Source organism: Tursiops truncatus, chromosome 2 (assembly GCF_011762595.2).
Source record: "Tursiops truncatus isolate mTurTru1 chromosome 2, mTurTru1.mat.Y, whole genome shotgun sequence".
Taxonomy (NCBI): Eukaryota; Metazoa; Chordata; class Mammalia; order Artiodactyla; family Delphinidae; genus Tursiops; species Tursiops truncatus.
Window position 1 is genome coordinate 76782003 of NC_047035.1, and position 19998 is coordinate 76802000.

General features: G+C 41.5%; 1 protein-coding gene across 1 annotated transcript in view; it reads right to left on the reverse strand.

Moving 5' to 3' along the window:
- Positions 1-19998, reverse strand: part of RYR3 (ryanodine receptor 3) — a 366040-nt gene that overhangs the window by 155477 nt on the left and 190565 nt on the right. The window contains exons 37-38 of the mRNA XM_073799899.1: positions 16113-16215; positions 15160-15297 (exon numbers count right to left, since the gene is read on the reverse strand). Coding sequence (XP_073656000.1) covers positions 15160-15297; positions 16113-16215 — 241 coding nt within the window. The remainder of the gene's footprint in view (positions 1-15159; positions 15298-16112; positions 16216-19998) is intronic.

Here is a 19998-nt window from a genome sequence, read left to right on the forward strand (position 1 = left end):
CAGGGAGAAAGTCAAACCCATCCACTCCAAGGAGATTTGGAAAATTCATCATGCTCATTTCTCTGAACTTGCCTGGTGCCTCTCTGTCTCGGGCTGTGCCCTTGGTGGCACTTTTGCCTCATTTCGGTAGAACAAGGATGCTATTGAGATCACTGAGAACAAGGTTACAAGGCCCTGAAAACCTGAAAGGCAAAGCCTGCAAAGACAACTGGACATTGTTATTCTAAGAAAGAACCGCTCTGTTTACGACGGGGCCCAATGAACAGGCACTGGCTGTCAGACCCCCAGAGACACGTGATGCGCACGCACCCCACTGCCTGGCTCTGCAGCAGGCAGCTGAACGTCTAAGAAAGCACCCAGCTCTCGTTCATCTCAGCTCTCCATTTAATTGTGGGACATGTCTACTCGCTTCCTTCTCTACGGGCTTCCTTGGCTGGGGAATAAGGATGAAAGTTCAGGCTGCTTGCTAGAACATTGTACTTCTCACAACAGTAGTAGCCAATATTTACTAAGAGCTTCCTGTGTGTCAGACTCTGTGCTAAATGCTGAATCTGAATTTTTACTTAACCCTCATGACCACCATGTAAGAATAGAAAAGACAGACGTGGCAGGAACTGAGTTTCTCCAACATGGATGGCCGTTGTTAGACTAATCCTCACTTTATTTTTTATTTTATTTTATTTTATTTATTTATTTATTTATTTATTTATTTATTTTTTTTCCCCGGTACGCGGGTCTCTCACCGTTGCGGCCTCTCCCATTGCGGAGCACAGGCTCTGGACGCGCAGGCTCAGCGGCCATGGCTCACGGGCCCAGGCGCTCCGCGGCATGTGGGATCTTCCTGGACCGGGGCACGAACCCGTGTCCCCTGCATCGGCAGGCGGACTCTCAACCACTGCACCACCAGGGAAGCCCCTCACTTTATTTTTTATGTTGGCAAAGAAGCACTTCAATTTAATAAACGAACCAAGGATCTTGTAAATAGGGGGTCTGCTGAGGCAGCGGGGGAGTGAGTGCTGTACAGGAGACGGAGCCGCTCACCTCTCTGCACACCTGGACCCTACAAACTGCCCAGTCTCGCTGGCCTGGCTGCCCTGGACCTTGGCTCTCAGGGCACGCCATATGGGGACAGTCTCGTGGCGGTTGGCTATTTCTGCTAAATCTGTTTCCCTCTCTCAGTGGTTTTCTACCTTGGCCAGAGCATCCCCACTTGTGAAGCAGACAGCTTCATCCCCAGGACCATTTCCCCAGCTGGCCGGCCACCCCCTCCCGTTAGAGGCAGCCCCGCAAAGCACCGGTGGGGCTCACGGTGCCGGTTCTGCCAGCCCATCTCTGCAGCCTCCCGGGGTCTCATCCATCATATGGAGATAATTAGCCTGTTGTTTCTAAAATAGTCAACCAGCCTCATAATCACGTTCTCAAGAACACTCAGGCGATTAAATGACCGATGATGACAACAGGGTAAAGAGAACAGAGAGAACAGATGATGTTTGCTGATGTGGTAGGGAGGGAAATCTCTGAGATGAAGATGAAGCACAGATGGGACAGCAAAGGACTCAGGGACCTGAGGTCTCTGTCTCTACTCTGTTGGGAAAGCACTCAAATTGCTTGTATTTTAGTTTCTATGTCTTATTCACCGTGGAGAATAAACTGACGGTGAGGCAAACTCCCAGCCATGCGTCCCTGATGTCTGTGCTTCCCTGTCCGCCCCTTCACTCCCTCCCGCCCTCGCCCAGCATCCCTGTAACAGTTCTGAAAGGGCAGGGTCCCTGCCCTGGATGTGAAGCTTGATTCCCATCTTGGCCTCTTTTTCACATGTTGCAAGAACGTCGTCCAAATTATTTTGCTTCTCTCAGGCTTAGCGGCGTAGCGTACAAAATGGGTATCTGCCTGCCACTCTATCTGGCTGTTTGCTGTGCGATAAACTCAGATGAGGTACAACTCAGGTTCTAGCACAGAACCTGGCACAAAGCTGGTGCTCAGTCGATGGTAGTTTTTCCCTCTCCTGACAGACTCCCTTCTCCATCGCGAGAATGCAAGCTACTCCGAGGGTGGGCAGAGCACCTCTTACGCATGGATTTCTGTGGCGCTCTGGACTGGGAGCCAGTGCACGATCACGAGTTCCGACCCTGCTCTGCCATCTATCGGTGGGCAAGTCACCGCATGCCTCGGATTCTCTACTTCCTCATCTCTAAGCTGGGACTCACAATGCCTGTTTCACCTGCCATGCAGGGCTAGCCAGTAGATTGAGACCAGGTGTGGAAAATCTTCCTGTGTCTCCTATGGAGCTAAATAAAAGTTAAGCTCTGCCTCCCCCCACCCCCATGTCTGTTAACACAGTCACCCACCCTGTACCATCAGTAATGCAAAGACCATCTGTAACCCCTTCCTCTTCCTCATATTTCCAACTGGTCATCAAGATATGCCAACCCTACTTTTAGAATGTGGCTGGGCCCCTTGAGCTCACTCCTCGCTGTTAACACCTGTATTAATTTTTTTTTTTTTTCCTGCTGTGACAAATCAGCACAAACTTGGTGGCAAAACAATACCAATTTGCTATCTTACAGTTTTAGAGATGAGAAGTCTGACCCAGATATGGGTAAACCCAGACTGGGCTAAAATCATGGTGTGGCAGGGTGCATTTCTTTCTGAAGGCCCTAAGGGAGAATCCATTTCCTTGCTTTTTCTAGCTTCTAGAGGCTTCTGGCATTCCTTGGCTCATGGGCTCTTCCACCAGGAGACTTAAGCCAGGCCCTTCTCGTGTCCCCAACCCTCTAACTCTCGTCTGCCACCTTCTTTCACTTTTAAGGACCCTTGTGATTACTTTGGGTCCACTCCAGAAATCCAGGAGATTTCCCTACTTTAAGGCCAGCTGATAAGCAGCCTTAATTCCTCTTGCAATTAAGTTTCCCTTTGTCATTTAACATATGTATAGGTTCCAGGGATATGGACATCTGTGGGATCACTATCCTTCCTACCACACCACCCTTATTTCAGTCCTCAGAACTTCACATCTAGGGCACTGCAGCGATGTCCCAATGGGCCCCCATACCTCCAATGTATCCCCGCTGCAGTCCTGTGGATGGTTATCTTGCTAAAATAGATCGACCGGTGCTAAATACAGTGTCTGAGATATGGCAGGTGATCAACAAACATTTTAATAGCCAAAAAATGCCTGAAATTAGTGCTCACTCTGTGCCAGGCACACTTCAAAGCACTTTGCATGTATTAACTAATTTAATCATCACATCAACCAAACGAGGGAAGCATTAACGCTATGTCCATCGTAACGATGAGAAAACTGAGGCACAGAGACATGGTCACATGTTCACCCTCATAGTGAGAGTAGCAGAGCTAGAATTTAAGATCAGGCAGCCTAACTCCAGAGTCCTGTGCTTATAACTACCTGACTATTTTTTAAAAATTTTATTTGTATATATACGTGTGTGTGTGTGTGTGTGTGTGTGTGTGTGTGTGTATATATATATATATATGCCACGCTGCACAGCTTGCGGCATCTCAGTTCCCCGACCAGGGATCGAACCCGGGCCCCCGGCAGGGGAAGCGTGGAGTCCTAACCACTGGACTTCCAGGGAAGTCCCTACCTCACTATTACTGAATAAAAGAACAATTTAGTCCTCAAGAACCTTTCATCGTCATTGCTATAATGTTATTATATAAATAATATGGATGGGAATTAGGCTCAGGTGGACAAAGGTTTGAATTTTTATGTCACCCCTGTGTGACTCTGGAAAGTTATTTAATCTGTCTTTACTTCAGTTTCTTCAACTGTAAAATAGGAATAATACTGTCAACTGCATATTTTCGTTGTGAGAATTAAATGAGGTAATACTTACAGAGTGCTTAAGACAATGCTCAGGACACAGTGGGTACCATGTAAATGTCAATGCCTCCTCCCAGCAGCTGTAAGGCCAAGTAGTATAAAATACGCAGGAACAGTAACATGTCACACTCCAAGACGGAATATAGTTTAACTGCTGGATTTTTCAAGACACTCTGCTCTAACACCACCCTACCTTTCCACTCTTCCTTATTCTACTCCTCTTATAATTCAGCCAATCTCAACTCATTGCCACTCTTGGAATATGAATTTTTTTTGCCTCTGGGCTTTGTTGAAGTAGCTCCTTTCACCAAAAATACCTCTCCCTTATGTATCCACCCAACTATGTTCTTTATGGACACTTTTCCAATCCCCCTCCTCTGGTCACCTACTGTCCTTTAACTATAGCACATCTGACCTCATGTTATATCGAGTTGCCTGTCCACACATATTCACTCCTTTGTCTGTGAGGTCCTTGTTTTCTTCATCTTTGTGAGCCTCAAATGACTAACATGCATTGGAGGTCAAAAAGATTTGTGCCCATGAGCTGAATGTGGAAACAAGTAAGGTGTGGTCCCAGTAAGAAAATAAACAGGTATACAGACACTCCACCTGAGGTGGAAAGTCACACATGCCCTGTTAGAAATTCCACAATGTGGCAGGGGCAGGGTGACGGAGGATGAGACTGAAAAAAGGACAACATGGAGGAGGTACCTGTGTGTGTATGTCTCAGGGAGAAGCTGTTTGGAGAGAATCTAAAGAGGCTTAGAAATACTGCCTGAGTGCCACAGATATACCTACTGCTAAGTTATCTTACTTTGTGTGTGAGTATTTGGGTTGGGGCCCAAGACTTATTTTGGTGGCGATCAGTAGACTTTTTTCCCCTCCTCAGCATGAGAAAAGGCTGCAGCATTTAGGTGGGGGGAGGATTTTGGTCTAGGGCTCAGGTTATGCAGTGACTGGGTGAGAGCTGATACAGGTAGCAGCTTTCTTTGCAGAGATTACGAAAAAACCTGCCATAGAGAAAGCGCTCAGAGAATGACAGAGGTCAGGAAGGCACCAACTTTGAGCTGTGAAGTGACAGGTGATTTTTATTTTGTTAAATTTAGAATTTAGCAGAAAGAGCTGGTTGGCCTCTTCTGGAGGGATAACTCAGGGGCTACAGATATATATTCAAGGAAACCCTACTTACATTGTAGTGTGCAAGAAGCACTGGCCTCCAACGAACAGGCAAAAGATTTTCCAGGGAATGTGATGGATGGGATATTAAAAAAGAAATGTGACTTAGTATGGTGGGCTGCTACTATTAGAGGGTTTTTTTTTTTAACCTCTTCACTATCATATAATCTTTTGATCAGATTGTAACAACTTCCAGCACAATATGACTTGGAATTAGTTTGGGCAAATCCCTGTAACACCGAACCAGTTAGCAGGATTCTTATGGGTTTCAGGACACTTGCTTCCTCTTTCCTAAAAGCTGAGGTCCCCTGCAGTTTATCTGGCCAACACCAACTGCTCATAGAGGAGAAGTTGTACCACCTGCCCTGAAAACCCTGAGTCCAGATCTTTGGCTGGGTTAACTTTTTGATGTTAAAATTTTGACTTCTGTTGGGTTCAGATTCCTATGCATAACAATGATTCACAGGAGCAAGTTACCTCACACATGCAGTAAGCAAGATAAAAAGATGAAGGTTTTAAGAAGCCATTCTGTATGTACTGATAATATGTATAATATGTGGGTTGAGGGCTCATGGATACACATGCTGAAAAATTCTTTGGCAAATGTCGTATCATGGGACAATGGAAACAGCGTGGAATCAGAGTCAGAAGACCTCAGTCAAGTCACAGCTTTACTCATCTTGTTGACATTCTAGATCTGGAAATTTTTCTGGAACTAGGTAAGAGTGGAAAGAATTAGTGAATGAACAAGTATCCCTTAACTCTTCCCAGTCCTATGTTCACCACCTACACAATGGAGGAGTGAAAAAAAACTAACAGCAGTAAACTAATATATATGAACTATTTGGTAAACTGTCAGTTCACTATAGCACGCAATTCTCATTATCTAAACTTTTAATATTTTATCAAATGCAAGGGTAAGAAATCATAAGCAATAACATAAGCAAAGTCACCAAGATTTTAAAGGATTAGAAACCTTTATGGCAACTAGCTATGCATTCAGAAACATCAGTTCCATTCAATCAAGTGAAAAACTATTTTGGGGGGTATGGCACTTAAACCATCGCCAAGATTTTCTCTTAAAATGTCAGCCCTGGGGCTTCCGGGAAGATGGCGGAAGAGTAAGACGCGGAGATCACCTTCCTCCCCACAGATACACCAGAAATACATCACACGTGGAACAACTCCTACAGAACACCTACTGAACGCTAGCAGAAGACCTCAGACCTCCCAAAAGGCAAGAAATGCCCCCACGTACCTGGATAGGGCAAAAGAAAAAAGAATAAACAGAGACAAAAGGATAGGGACCGGACCTGCACCAGTGGGAGGGAGCCAGGAAGGAGGAAAGGTTCCCACACACTAGGAAGCCCCTTCGCGGGCGAGACTGTGGGTGGCGGAGGGGGAAAGCTTCGGAGCCGCGGAGGAGAGCACAGCAACAGGGATGCGGAGGACAAAGAGAGATTCCCGCACAGAGGATCAGGGCCGACCGGCACTCACCAGCCAGAGAGGCTTGTCGGCTCACCCACCGGGCCGGGCGGGGCTGGGAGCTGAAGCTCGGGCTTCGGTCGGAGCGCCGGGAGAGGAATAGGGTTGGCGGCGTGAACACAGCCTGCAGGGGGTTACTGCGCCACGGATAGCCGGGAGGGAGTCCGGGGAAAAGCCTGGACCTGCCGAAGAGGCAAGAGACTTTTTCTTCCCTCTTTGTTTCCTGGTGCGCGAGGAGAGGGGATTAAGAGCGCTGCTTAAAGGAGCTCCAGAGACGGGCGCGAGCCGCGGCTAAAAGCGCGGACCCCAGAGACGTACAGGAGACGCTAAGGCTGCTGCTGCCGCCACCAAGAAGCCTGTGTGCGAGCACAAGTCACTATCCACACCCCCCTTCCGGGGAGCCTGTGCAGCCCGCCACTGCCAGGGTCCCGGGATCCAGGGACAACTCCCCCGGAAGAACGCACTGCGCGCCTCAGGCTGCTGCAACGTCACGGCGGCCTCTGCCGACGCACGCTCGCCCCGCCCTCCGTGCCCCTCCCTCCGCCCCGCCTGAGTGAGCCAGAGACCCCAGTCAGCTGCTCCTTTAACCCCATCCTGTCTGAGCAAAGAACACACGACCTCCAGCTACCTACACGCAGAGGCGGGGCCAAATCCAAAGCTGAGCCCCTGGGAGCTGTGAGAACAAAGAAGACAAAGGGAAATCTCTCCCTGCAGCCTCAGAAGCAGCGGATTAAAGCTCCACGATCAACTTGATGTACTCTGCATCTGTGGAATACATGAATAGACAACGAATCATCCCAAATTAAGGAGGTGGACTTTGAGAGCAAGATTTATGATTTTTTCCCCCTTTTCCTCTTTTTGTGAGTGTGTATGTGTATGCTTCTGTGTGCGATTTTGTCTGTATAGCTTTGCTTCCACCATTTGTCCTAGGGTTCTATCCGTCCGTTTTTTTGTTTGTTTTAATAATTATTTTTTATTTTAATAACTTTATTTTATTTTACTTTATCTATTTCATTCTTTCCTTCCTTCCCTCCTTTAGACAACGAATCATCCCAAATTGAGGAGGTGGACTTTGAGAGCAAGATTTATGATTTTTTCCCTTTTTCCTCTTTTTGTGAGCATGTATGTGTATGTTTCTGTTTGAGATTTTGACTGTATAGCTTTGCTTCCACCATTTGTCCTAGGGTTCTATCCCTCCATTTTTTTAAAATCTTTTTTTCTTAATTATTTTTTTATTTTAATAACTTTATTATATTTTCTTACTTTATTTTATTTTACTTTATCTTCTTTATTTCTTTTTTTCCTTCATTCCCTCCTTTCTTCCTTCCTTCCTCCCTCCCTCCCTCCTTTCTTTCTTTCTTTCTACTTCTACTAATTCTTTCTTTCTACTTTTTCTCCCTTTTATTCTGAGCCGTGTGGATGAAAGGCTCTTGGTGCTGCAGCCAGGAGTCAGTGCTTTGCCTCTGAGGTGGGAGAGCCAACTTCAGGACACTGGTCCACAAGAGACCTCCCAGCTCCACATAACATATCAAATGGTGAAAATCTCCCAGAGATCTCCATCTCAACACCAGCACCCAGCTTCACTCAACGACCAGAAAGCTACAGTGCTGGACATCCTATGCTAAACAACTAGCAAGACAGGAACACAATCCCACCCATTAGCAGACAGGCTGCCTAAAACCATAATAAGTCCACAGACACCCCAAAACACACCACCAGACATGGACCTGCCCACCAGAAAGACAAGATCCAGCCTCATCCACCAGAACACAGGCACTAGTCCCCTCCACCAGGAAGCCTACACAACCCACTGAACCAATCTTAGCCACTGGAGACAGACACCAAAAACAACGGGAACTACGAACCTGCAGCCTGCAAAAAGGAGACCCCAAACACAGTAAGATAAGCAAAATGAGAAGACAGAAAAACACACAGCAGATGAAGGAGCAAGATAAAAACCCACCAGACCTAACAAATGAAGAGGAAATAGGCAGTCTACCTGACAAAGAATTCAGAGTAATGATAGTAAAGATGATCCAAAATCTTGGAGATAGAATGGAGAAAATACAAGAAACATGTAACAAGGAACTAGAAGAACTACAGAGCAAACAAACAATGATGAACAACACAATAAATGAAATTAAAACTTCTCTATAAGGAATCAAGAGCAGAATAACTGAGGCAGAAGAACAGATAAGTGACCTGGAAGATAAAATAGTGGAAGTAACTACCGCAGAGCAGAATAAAGAAAAAAGAATGAAAAGAATTGAGGATAGTCTCAGAGATGTGTAGGACAACATTAAATGCAACAACATTCAAATTATAGGGGTCCCAGAAGAAGAAGAGAAAAACAAAGGGTCTGAGAAAATATTTGAAGAGATTATAGTTGAAAACTTCCCTAATATGGGAAAGGAAATAGTTAATCAAGTCCAGGAAGCACAGAGAGTCCCATACAGGATAAATCCAAGGAGAAACACGCCAAGGCACATATTAATCAAACTGTCAAAAATTAAATACAAAGAAAACATATTAAAAGCAGCAAGGGAAAAACAACAACTAACACACAAGGGAATCCCCATAAGGTTAACAGCTGATCTTTCAGCAGAAACTCTGCAAGCCAGAAGGGACTGGCAGGACATATTTAAACTGATGAAGGAGAAAAACCTGCAACCAAGATTACTCTACCCAGCAAGGATCGCATTCAGATTTGATGGAGAAATTAAAACCTTTACAGACAAGGAAAAGCTGAGAGAGTTCAGCACCACCAAACCAGCTTTACAACAACTGCTAAAGGAACTTCTCTAGGCAAGAAACACAAGAGAAGGAAAAGACCTACAATAATGAACCCAAAACAATTAAGAAAATGGGAATAGGAACATACATATCGATAATTACCTTAAATGTAAAAGGACTAAATGCTCCCACCAAAAGACAGAGATTGGCTGAATGGATACAAAAACAAGACCCATATATTTGCTGTCTACAAGAGACCCACTTCAGACCTAGAGACACATATAGATGGAAAGTAAGGGGATGGAAAAAGATATTCCATGCAAATGGAAACCAAAAGAAAGCTGGAGTAGCAATTCTCATATCAGACAAAATAGACCTTAAAATAAAGACTATTACAAAAGACAAAGAAGGACACTACATAATGATCAAGGGATCGATCCAAGAAGAATATATAACAATTGTAAATATTTATGCACCCAACATAGGAGCACCTCAATACATAAGGCAAATACTAACAGCCATAAAAGGAGAAATCGACAGTAACACATTCATAGTAGGGGACTTTAACGCCCAACTTTCACCAATGGACAGATCATCCAAAATGAAAATAAATAAGGAAACACAAGCTTTAAATGATACATTAAACAAGATGGACTTAATTGATATTTATAGGACATTCCATCCCAAAACAACAGAATACACATTTTTCTCAAGTGCTCATGGAACATTCTCCAGGATAGATCATATCTTGGGTCACAAATCAAGCCTTGGTAAATTTAATAAAATTGAAATTGTATCAAGTATCTTTTCCGACCACAACGCTATGAGACTAGATATCAATTACAGGGAAAGATCTGTAAGAAATACAAACACATGGAGGCTAAACAATACACTACTTAATAACGAAGTGATCAATGAAGAAATCAAAGAGGAAATAAAAAAATACCTAGAAACAAAAGACAATGGAGACACGATGACCAAAAATCTATGGGATGCATCAAAAGAAGTTCTAAGAGGGAAGTTATTAGCAATACAATCCTACCTTAAGAAACAGGAAACATCTCAAATAAACAACCTAACCTTGCACCTAAAGCAATTAGACAAAGAAGAACAAAAGAACCCCAAAGTTAGCAGAAGGAAAGAAGTCATAAAAATCAGATCAGAAATAAATGAAAAAGAAATGAAGGAAACGATAGCAAAGATCAATAAAACTAAAAGCTGGTTCTTTGAGAAGATAAACAAAATTGATAAACCATTAGCCAGACTCATCAAGAAAAAAAGGGAGAAGACTCAAATCAATAGAATTAGAAATGAAAAAGGAGAAGTAACAACTGACATTGCAGAAATACAAAAGATCATGAGATATTACTACAAGCAACACTATGCCAATAAAATGGACAACCTGGAAGAAATGGACAAATTCTTAGAAATGCACAACCTGCCAAGACTGAATCAGGAAGAAATAGAAAATATGAACAGACCAATCACAAGCACTGAAATTGAAACTGTGATTAAAAATCTTCCAACTAACAAAAGCCCAGGACCAGATGGCTTCCCAGGCGAATTCTATCAAACATTTAGAGAAGAGCTAACACCTATCCTTCTCAAACTCTCCCAAAATATAGCAGAGGGAGGAACACTCCCAAACTCATTCTACGAGGCCACCATCACCCTGATACCAAAACCAGACAAGGATGTCACAAAGAAAGAAAACTACAGGCCAATATCACTCATGAACACAGATGCAAAAATCCTCAACAAAATACTAGCAAACAGAATCCAACAGCACATTAAAAGGATCAAGCGGGGTTTATTCCAGGAATGCAAGGATTCTTCAATATACACAAATCAATCAACGTGATACACCATATTAACAAATTGAAGGATAAAAACCATATGATCATCTCAATAGATGCAGAGAAAGCTTTCGACAAAATTCAACACCCATTTATGATAAAAACCCTCCAGAAAGTAGGCATAGAGGGAACTTTCCTCAACATAATAAAGGCCATATATGACAAACCCACAGCCAACATCATCCTCAATGGTGAAAAACTGAAAGCATTTCCACTAAGATCAGGAACAAGACAAGGTTGCCCACTCTCAGCACTCTTATTCAACATAGTTTTGGAAGTTTTAGCCACAGCAATCAGAGAAGAAGAGGAAATAAAAGGAACCCAAATCAGAAAAGAAGAAGTAAAGCTGTCACTGTTTGCAGATGACATGATACTACACATAGAGAATCCTAAAGATGCTACCAGAAAACTACTAGAGCTAATCAATGAATTTGGTAAAGTAGCAGGATACAAAATTAATGCACAGAAATCTCTGGCATTCCTATACACTAATGATGAAAAATCTGAAAGTGAAATCAAGAAAACACTCCCATTTACCATTGCAACAAAAAGAATAAAATATCTAGGAATAAACCTACCTAAGGAGCCAAAAAGCTGTATGCAGAAAATTATAAGACACTGATGAAAGAAATTAAAGATGATACAAAGAGATGGAGAGATATACCATGTTCCTGGATTGGAAGAATCAACATTGTGAAAGTGACTCTACTACCCAAAGCAATCTACAGATTCAATGCAATCTCTATCAAACTACCACTGGCATTTTTCACAGAACTAGAACAAAAAATTTCACAATTTGTATGGAAACACAAAAGACCCCGAATAGCCAAAGCAATCTTGAGAATGAAAAACGGAGCTGGAGGAATCAGGCTCCCTGACTTCAGACTGTACTACAAAGCTACAGTAATCAAGACAGTATGGTACTGGCACAAAAACAGAAAGATAGATCAATGGAACAGGATAGAAAGCCCAGAGATAAATCCACGCACATATGGTCACCTTATCTTTGATAAAGGAGGCAGGAATGTACAGTGGAGAAAGGACAAGCCTCTTCAATAAGTGGTGCTGGGAAAACTGGACAGGTACATGTAAAAGTATGAGATTAGATCACTCCCTAACACCATACACAAAAATAAACTCAAAACGGATTAAAGAACTCAATGTAAGGCCAGAAACTATCAAACTCTTAGAGGAAAACATAGGCAGAACACTCTATGACATAAATCACAGCAAGATCCTTTTTGACCCACCTCCTAGAGAAATGGAAATAAAAACAAAAATAAACAAATGGGACCTAATGAAACTTAAAAGCTTTTGCACAGCAAAGGAAACCATAAATAAGACCCAAAGACAACCCTCAGAATGGGAGAAAATATTTGCAAAAGAAGCAACTGACAAAGGATTAATCTCCAAAATTTACAAGCAGCTCATGCAGCTCAATAACAAAAAAACAAACAACCCAATCCAAAAATGGGCAGAAGACCTAAATAGACATTTCTCCAAAGAAGATATACAGACTGCCAACAAACACATGAAAGAATGCTCAACTTCATTAATCATTAGAGAAATGCAAATCAAAACTACAATGAGATATCATCTCACACAAGTCAGAATGGCCATCATCAAAAAATCTAGAAACAATCAATGCTGGAAAGGGTGTGGAGAAAAGGGAACTCTCTTGCACTGTTGGTGGGAACGTAAATTGATACAGCCACTGTGGAGAACAGTATGGAGGTTCCTTAAAAAACTACAAATAGAACTACCATATGACCCTGAAATCCCACTACTGGGCATATACCCTGAGAAAACCGTAATTCAAAAAGCGTCATGTACCAAAATGTTCATTGCAGCTCTATTTACAATAGCCCGGAGATGGAAACAACCTAAGTTTCCATCATTGGATGAATGGATAAAGAAGATGTGGCACATATATACAATGGAATATTACTCAGCGATAAAAAGAAACGACATTGAGCTATCTGTAATGAGGTGGATAGACCTAGAGTCTGTCATACAGAGTGAAGTAAGTGAGAAAGAGAAAGACAAATACCGTATGCTAACACATATATATGGAATCTAAGAAGAAAAAAATGTCATGAAGCACCTAGGGGTTAGACAGGAATAAAGACACAGACCTACTAGAGAACGGACTTAAGGATATGGGGAGGGGGAAGGGTGAGCTGTGACAAAGCGAGAGAGAGGCATGGACATATATACACTACCAAACGTAAGGTAGATAGCTAGTGGGAAGCAGCCGCATAGCACAGGGATATCAGCTCGGTGCTTTGTGACCGCCTGGAGGGGTGGGATAGGGAGGGTGGGAGGGAGGGAGACGCAAGAGGGAAGAGATATGGGAACATATGTATATGTATAACTGATTCACTTTGTTATAAAGCAGAAACTAACACACCATTGTAAAGCAATTATACTCCAATAAAGATGTAAAAAAAAAAAACAATGTCAGCCCTGAGTGAGGAGCTTTATGTCCCTGGAACATCTGGCAGGGAACCTGTATCCTGCCAACCAGACATGCTTGGCCACCTTCTATTTCTACTTTTGGGACTGCAGGAAAGAAGACTTATGACACAAAGCTTGAACCTCTCAGAATTCTGCTTGTGGAATGGAAGCAGCATGGGGCGCTCCATGGAGTCTCATGCTGGGGTAGCCTTTCAGGTTTGCACGTCCTGCCAGAACAGACAGAACATAATCTTTCTGCCTGAGGCCCGGGGTAGCAATGCTAAAGATTGCAGTCCTTAGAGCTTGGACACCATTCTTAGAGTTAGGGAGACTTCACAGAGCTTGGTGACTTAATCTAAGTGACTCCATTTACCTAACATGAAGCGGTCACCTTGGAGGACCCCCTGGCTGTGACATATTGTTTTAGAAAGAAGCAACCACTTTCAAAACTGACTCTCCACAGGGAATATGGGTCAGCTCAGCCTATTTTTAGTTCTGCTTTGGCAGTACCACAAAGGGAGTCTAAACTCACTTTTTTGGACCTTTGAATCATGCTGGCCTGTCCTCACCAAAGACCCCCCCCCCCCCCCACGCCATGGTGACAAATAGGACCGACCAAGGGTTGCCAGTGCAACTGCTTCCAGAGGCTTCTACACTTCTGCTGATAAGTGCGGAGGATTCTTTCCCTTCAGAGATAGTCTGACAAAGATGGAAGGTCAATCGAAAGGGCAATAAGATGTACGAACCCCAAAGCAGTGTTTTCAAACAAACTGAGCACATCTTGACAGTCCATTGCTCTAGTCTATAGTTTGAAAGCATGTTCTAAGATGGATAGGAACAGGGAATAAGATAAAAGGCAACTATATTAAACCTGGGAAATTCCTTCTTCTTTAGACACTGAAATATTTACAGAATTTGGTACGATGGAGCAGACTGATTATAATATGCAGACAATCTTCCTCTTGAAATGTTAATGGCAATGGACAGTCAACTGCCTTGCAGAACAAATTATGATCTTGTTTCAACATGGGTCGAAATGGTAGGAGTCATCTGTACTATAAGGATTAGAGAAATGATTTGAACAAGGTTCGTGAATGTTGAAAAACAGAAGGTCCAATTCCTCTGGGATGTTATATTAGGAAAATCGTAGCCAAAACCCAACCCCCCCCTCCAAACCCCACAATCTATTCCCTTTACTTCTGCCTTATTATTATTACATTATTTCCTTGCTGGGGCAATTTTCAACGCTAAGGAACCACAAAAAAAAGTGACAGAAACAACAGTGGTTTAGAAGAGGAAGATTATGAACACATAAAAGAAAGAACAGAACTCTGTTTATAGGCATTTAAAAGTAGACAGATAAGAGCAGACCCACCAAGCAATCCATCCCTAAAAGACGACTCAAAGGAAGTTCCTTAAGTCAGAAGAAAAGCATAGCCCCAAACACATAGCAATAAGTTCTACAAATCATAACAGAATGCTTCCTTGAAGCTAGCTAAGCATCCCTTCTCTATCCCACAGTATTTGCTTAGAAAGTCCGTGATCTTAATTAAGTCTTAGAAGAGCTCCAGGTTGGGGGCAGTGTGATTGAAAGGCTCTGGAACTTACTAGGGCATCTCTCCTCCTCCTCTGTCGGCCGCTCCTTCTCTGGCTTGGAAGAGCCTTTGATTTTATACACCAAGGCACGGAATTTTCCAGTCCAGGAGGCGTCTTCCTCTTCCGCTTCCTCTTCCTCCAGGGGAACCCCTAAGCAAGTCACATAACAGAGTGATAACCTCAAACAGTACATGAAGCCACCAGATGATGGAAAGAACATAGGAACACTGCTTTCCACCCTTTGGAACTTTCTAAGGATACTATAGGCAGCCTCCCATAAGTATTTATCTACATCATGTCTTTTGGCAAATTTTTTAAAAAGATGATTTCTTGTATACAAGAACATTAAGTAATTTCAATCCCAAGACTTAACTTTTTCTAACCCATACCCAAAATGGGCTCCAGAGTGTCCACAAAGAAAGAGTTAACCATGAGTTACTTCAAATGAAAAAGTCATCTCTTATCCACATAGTACTCAATCCACCCATGTACAAGCAGCACAACTGCTGAGAGCCACTTTAAAACGAGCAGATATGTATCTAAGCAGGGATGGCTGGTTTCGAATCCTTAAGGGCAGACATGGCCATACTTACATCATCACAGAAGCTAAAAAGCAAAGGGGATCGGAATCTTGGCTCAGCTGGGAACACAGTCCCAACTATCTAACTTGAGGTAAATTGGGTGAGGTTTATATAAAGATCAGTTCTTTTCTTTCCTTCTTTAGAGACCCAGTTCTCTCTTAGATCTCAGCAAAATTTCTTCTAGGTAGTAGTTTCAGTTATGTATTATGCCAGGATGATGTCCTGTATCTTCTCTGACCCAAATAGTTTTGGAGAGAATCATTTCTTGGACAATTGGTATTGTAGTTTAAAATAGAAAACTAACTTCGCAACCCCCCCTGAGCTTCTAACGAAGGAATCATGAACAGACTTGTCTTTCATAAAGCTTTTTTCTCGGAAGCTCACCGCAGTGAATGAGAAGGTCCTCGTGGAAGTCATACATCTCCTCCCGGATCTCTTCTGGGCACGGGCAGTTCTCCCCCAGTTGAAAGTTAAGAAGCATGTTGATCTTTGAGGGACAAAGAAGAACGGCTAGTTGGTTCTCAATGTCTGTCCAAAGAACTCAGATCCAATCTTAGTCAGACACCTAATATTTCTCTGCAAAATTTTTTAACTCGATTATTATTATTTTAGTTTTTTGGTAAAGATGGCCAACATTTAAAAGTAGCTTTCTATAACTGAATCACTCTGCTGCACATCTGAAACATTGTAAATCAACTATACGTCAATAAAAAATAAAACATAAAAATTTTAAAAAAGGGTACAAACTTCCAGTTATAAGATGAATAAGTTCTGGGGATGTAATGTATAGCATAGTGACAGTAGTTAACAATACTATACTTGAAAATTGCTAAGAGAGTAGATCTTAAAACTTCTCATCATAAGAAAAAGAAATTCATAACTATGTGAGGTGATAGATGTTAACTAAGCTTACTGTGGTGATCATTTCACGATATATACATATATCAAATGATTATGTTGTATACCTTAGACTATACAGTGTTATGCGTTAACCAGATCTCAATAACTGGGGAAAAAAAATCCACTACAAATAAAAAAAGAAAAAGAAAAAATTCCAGCAATATTGCTTTGCATCACCAAGACACTGTCTCTGCTCTCCTTCTTTAGAGTAATTATTTTGGTGACTATGGCTCTAATTCCTGTCTTTAAGAAAGAATGCATGATTCTGAGAAAAAAGTCATGCATCCAGGGCATTTTAAATGATCTTTGGAGAGATGAGTCATGAGAATACAAAGACGTAAAAACTACACTAATGAAATAAAGCCATAAACTATGAGATGCTAAAAAAAAAAATAAAAGAGCTTTCACTTTTTTCTGATTGATTATAAAGGTAATTTATTAATTACACAAAACTTGGAGATTACCTAAAGAAGAAAATTTACTGCAATCTCCCCACTCAAAGACAGCCACTGTTTTTAGTTAATATCTTCATGTATGCAGATTGAGATCACACTCTAAATCAACTTTTTTGAAACTCAAATTTTCCACTTAATCTTTCTCGAGAATTTAAAATTTTTCTTAACCCGATCTTTAACAGGTGCATTACATTTCATCATAAGGATGAACAGCAGTTTATATAAAATGCATGTAAAATTAATGATCTGCTATGAAATATTTAAGTTGTTTTCATTTTTTTTATCCTCGTAAAATAAAGTTGGTTTGAATTTCTCTGATCATTTTCTTAGGATAAACTCAGAGAAGCAAAATGCCTGGCCCAAAAGGTTTGAACATTTTAATGGCTTTTTTTCCCTTATGATTTTTTTTTTACATCTTTATTGCAGTGTAATTACCTTACAATGTTGTGTTAGTTTCTGCTCAATAACAAAGTGAATCAGCTATATGTATACATATATCCCCATATCCCCTCCCTCTTGAGCCTCCCTCCAACTATCCCTATCCCACCCCTCTAGGTGGTCACAAAGCACCAAGCTGATCTCCCTGTGCTATGTGGCTGCTTCCCACTAGCTATCTATTTTATATTTGGTAGTATATATTAGTCCATGCCACTCTCTCACTTCGCCCCAGCATCCCCGTCCCCCTGCCACCAGTGTCCTCAAGTCCGTTCTCTACGTCTGCGTCTTTATTCCTGTCCTGCCCCTAGGTTCATCAGAACCATTTTTCTTTTACAGATACCATACATATGTGTTAGCAAACGGTATTTGTTTTTCTCTTTCTGACTTACTTCACTCTGTATGACAGACTCTAGGTCCATCTACCTCACTACAAATAACTCAATTTCATTTCTTTTTATGGCTGAGTAATATCCCAGTGTATATATGTGCCACATCTTCTTTACCCATTCATCTGTCGATGGGCACTTGCTTCCATGTCCTGGCTATTGTAAATAGTGCTACAATGAACCTTGTGGTACATGTCTCTTTAGAATTATGGCTTTCTCGTGATATATGCCCAGGAGTGGGATTGCTAGGTCATATGGTAGTTCTTTTTTTAGTTTTTTAAGGAACCTCCATACTGTTCGCCATAGTGGCTGTATCAATTTACATTCCCACTAACAGTGCAAGAGGGTTCCCTTTTCTCCACACCCTCTCCAGCATTTATCGTTTGTAGATTTTTTGATGATGGCCATTCTGGCTGGTGTGAGGTAATACCTCACTGTAGTTTTGATTTGCATTTCTCTAATGATTAGTGATGCTGAGCATTCTTTCATGTGTTTGTTGGCAATTGGTATATCTTCTTTGGAGCAATGTCTGTTTAGGTCTTCCACCTATTTTTGGACTGGGTTTTTTTTTGATATTGAGCTGTATGAGCTGCTTGTATAGTTTGGAGATTAATCCTTTGTCAGTTGCTTCTTTTGCAAATACTTTCTCCCATTCTGAGGGTTGTCTTTTTGTCTTGCTTATGGTTTCCTTCACTGTGCAAAAGCTTTTAAGTTTCATTAGGTCCCATTCATTTATTTTTTATTTTATTTCCATTACTCTAGGAGGTGGGTCAAAAAGGATCTTGCTGATTTATGTCAAAGAGTGTTCTGCCTATGTTTTCCTCTAAGAGTTTTATAGTGTCTGGCCTTACATTCAGGTCTTTAATCCATTTTGAGTTTATTTTTGTGTATGGTGTTAGGAAGTGTTCCAATTTCATTCTTTTACATGTAGCTGTCCAGTTTTCCAAGCACCACTGATTGAAGAGGCTGTCTTTTGTCCATTGTATATTCTTGCCTCCTTTGTCAAAGATAACGTGACCATATGTGTGTGGTTTTGTCTCTGGGCTTTCTATCCTGTTCCATTGATCTATATTTCTACTTCTGTGCCAGTACCATACTGTCTTGATTACCGTAACTTTGTAGTATAGTCTGAAGTCAGGGAGACTGATTCTTCCAGCTCCGTTTTTCTTTCTCAAGATTGCTTTGGCTATTTGGGGTCTTTTGTGTTTCTATACAAATTGTAATATTTTTTGCTCTAGTTCTGTGAAAAATGCCATAGGTAGTTTGATAGGGATTGCACTGAATCTGTAGATTGCTTTGGATACTACAGTGATTTTCTCAATGTTGATTCTTCCAATCCAAGATCATGGTATATGTCTCCATCTGTTTGTATCATCTTAGATTTGTTTCATCAGTATCTTATAGTTTTCTGAATATAGGTCTTTTGTCTCCTCAGGTAGGATTATTTGTAGGTATTTTATTCTTTTTGTTGCAATGGTAAATGGGAGTGTTTCCTTAATTTTTCTTTCTGTTCTTTCATTGCTAGTGTATAGGAATGCAAGAGATTTCTGTGCATTAATTTTGTATCCTGCTACTTTACCAAATTCATTGATTAGTTCTAGTAGTTTTCTGGTAGCATTTTTAGGATTCGCTATGTATTGTATCATGTCATCTGCAAACATTGACAGTTTTACTTCTTTTCCAATTTGGATTCCTTTCATTTCTTTTTCTTCTCTGACTGCCGTGGCTAAAACTTTGAAAACTATGTTGAATAACAGTGGTGAGAGTGGGCACCCTTGTCTTGTTCCTGATCTTAGAGGAAATGCTTTCAGTTTTTCACTATTGATAATGCTGTTGGCTGTGTTTGTCATATATGGCTTTTATTATGTTGAGGTAGGTTCCCTCTATGCCCACTTTCTGGAGGGTTTTTATCATAAATGCGTTTTGAATTTTGTCAAAAGCTTTTTCTGCATATACTGAGATTATCATATGGTTTTTATCCTTCCATTTGTTAATATGGTGTATCACATTGATTGATTTGCATATACTGAAGAATCCTTGTATTCCTGGGATAAACCTCATTTGATCATGGTGTATGATCCTTTTAATGTG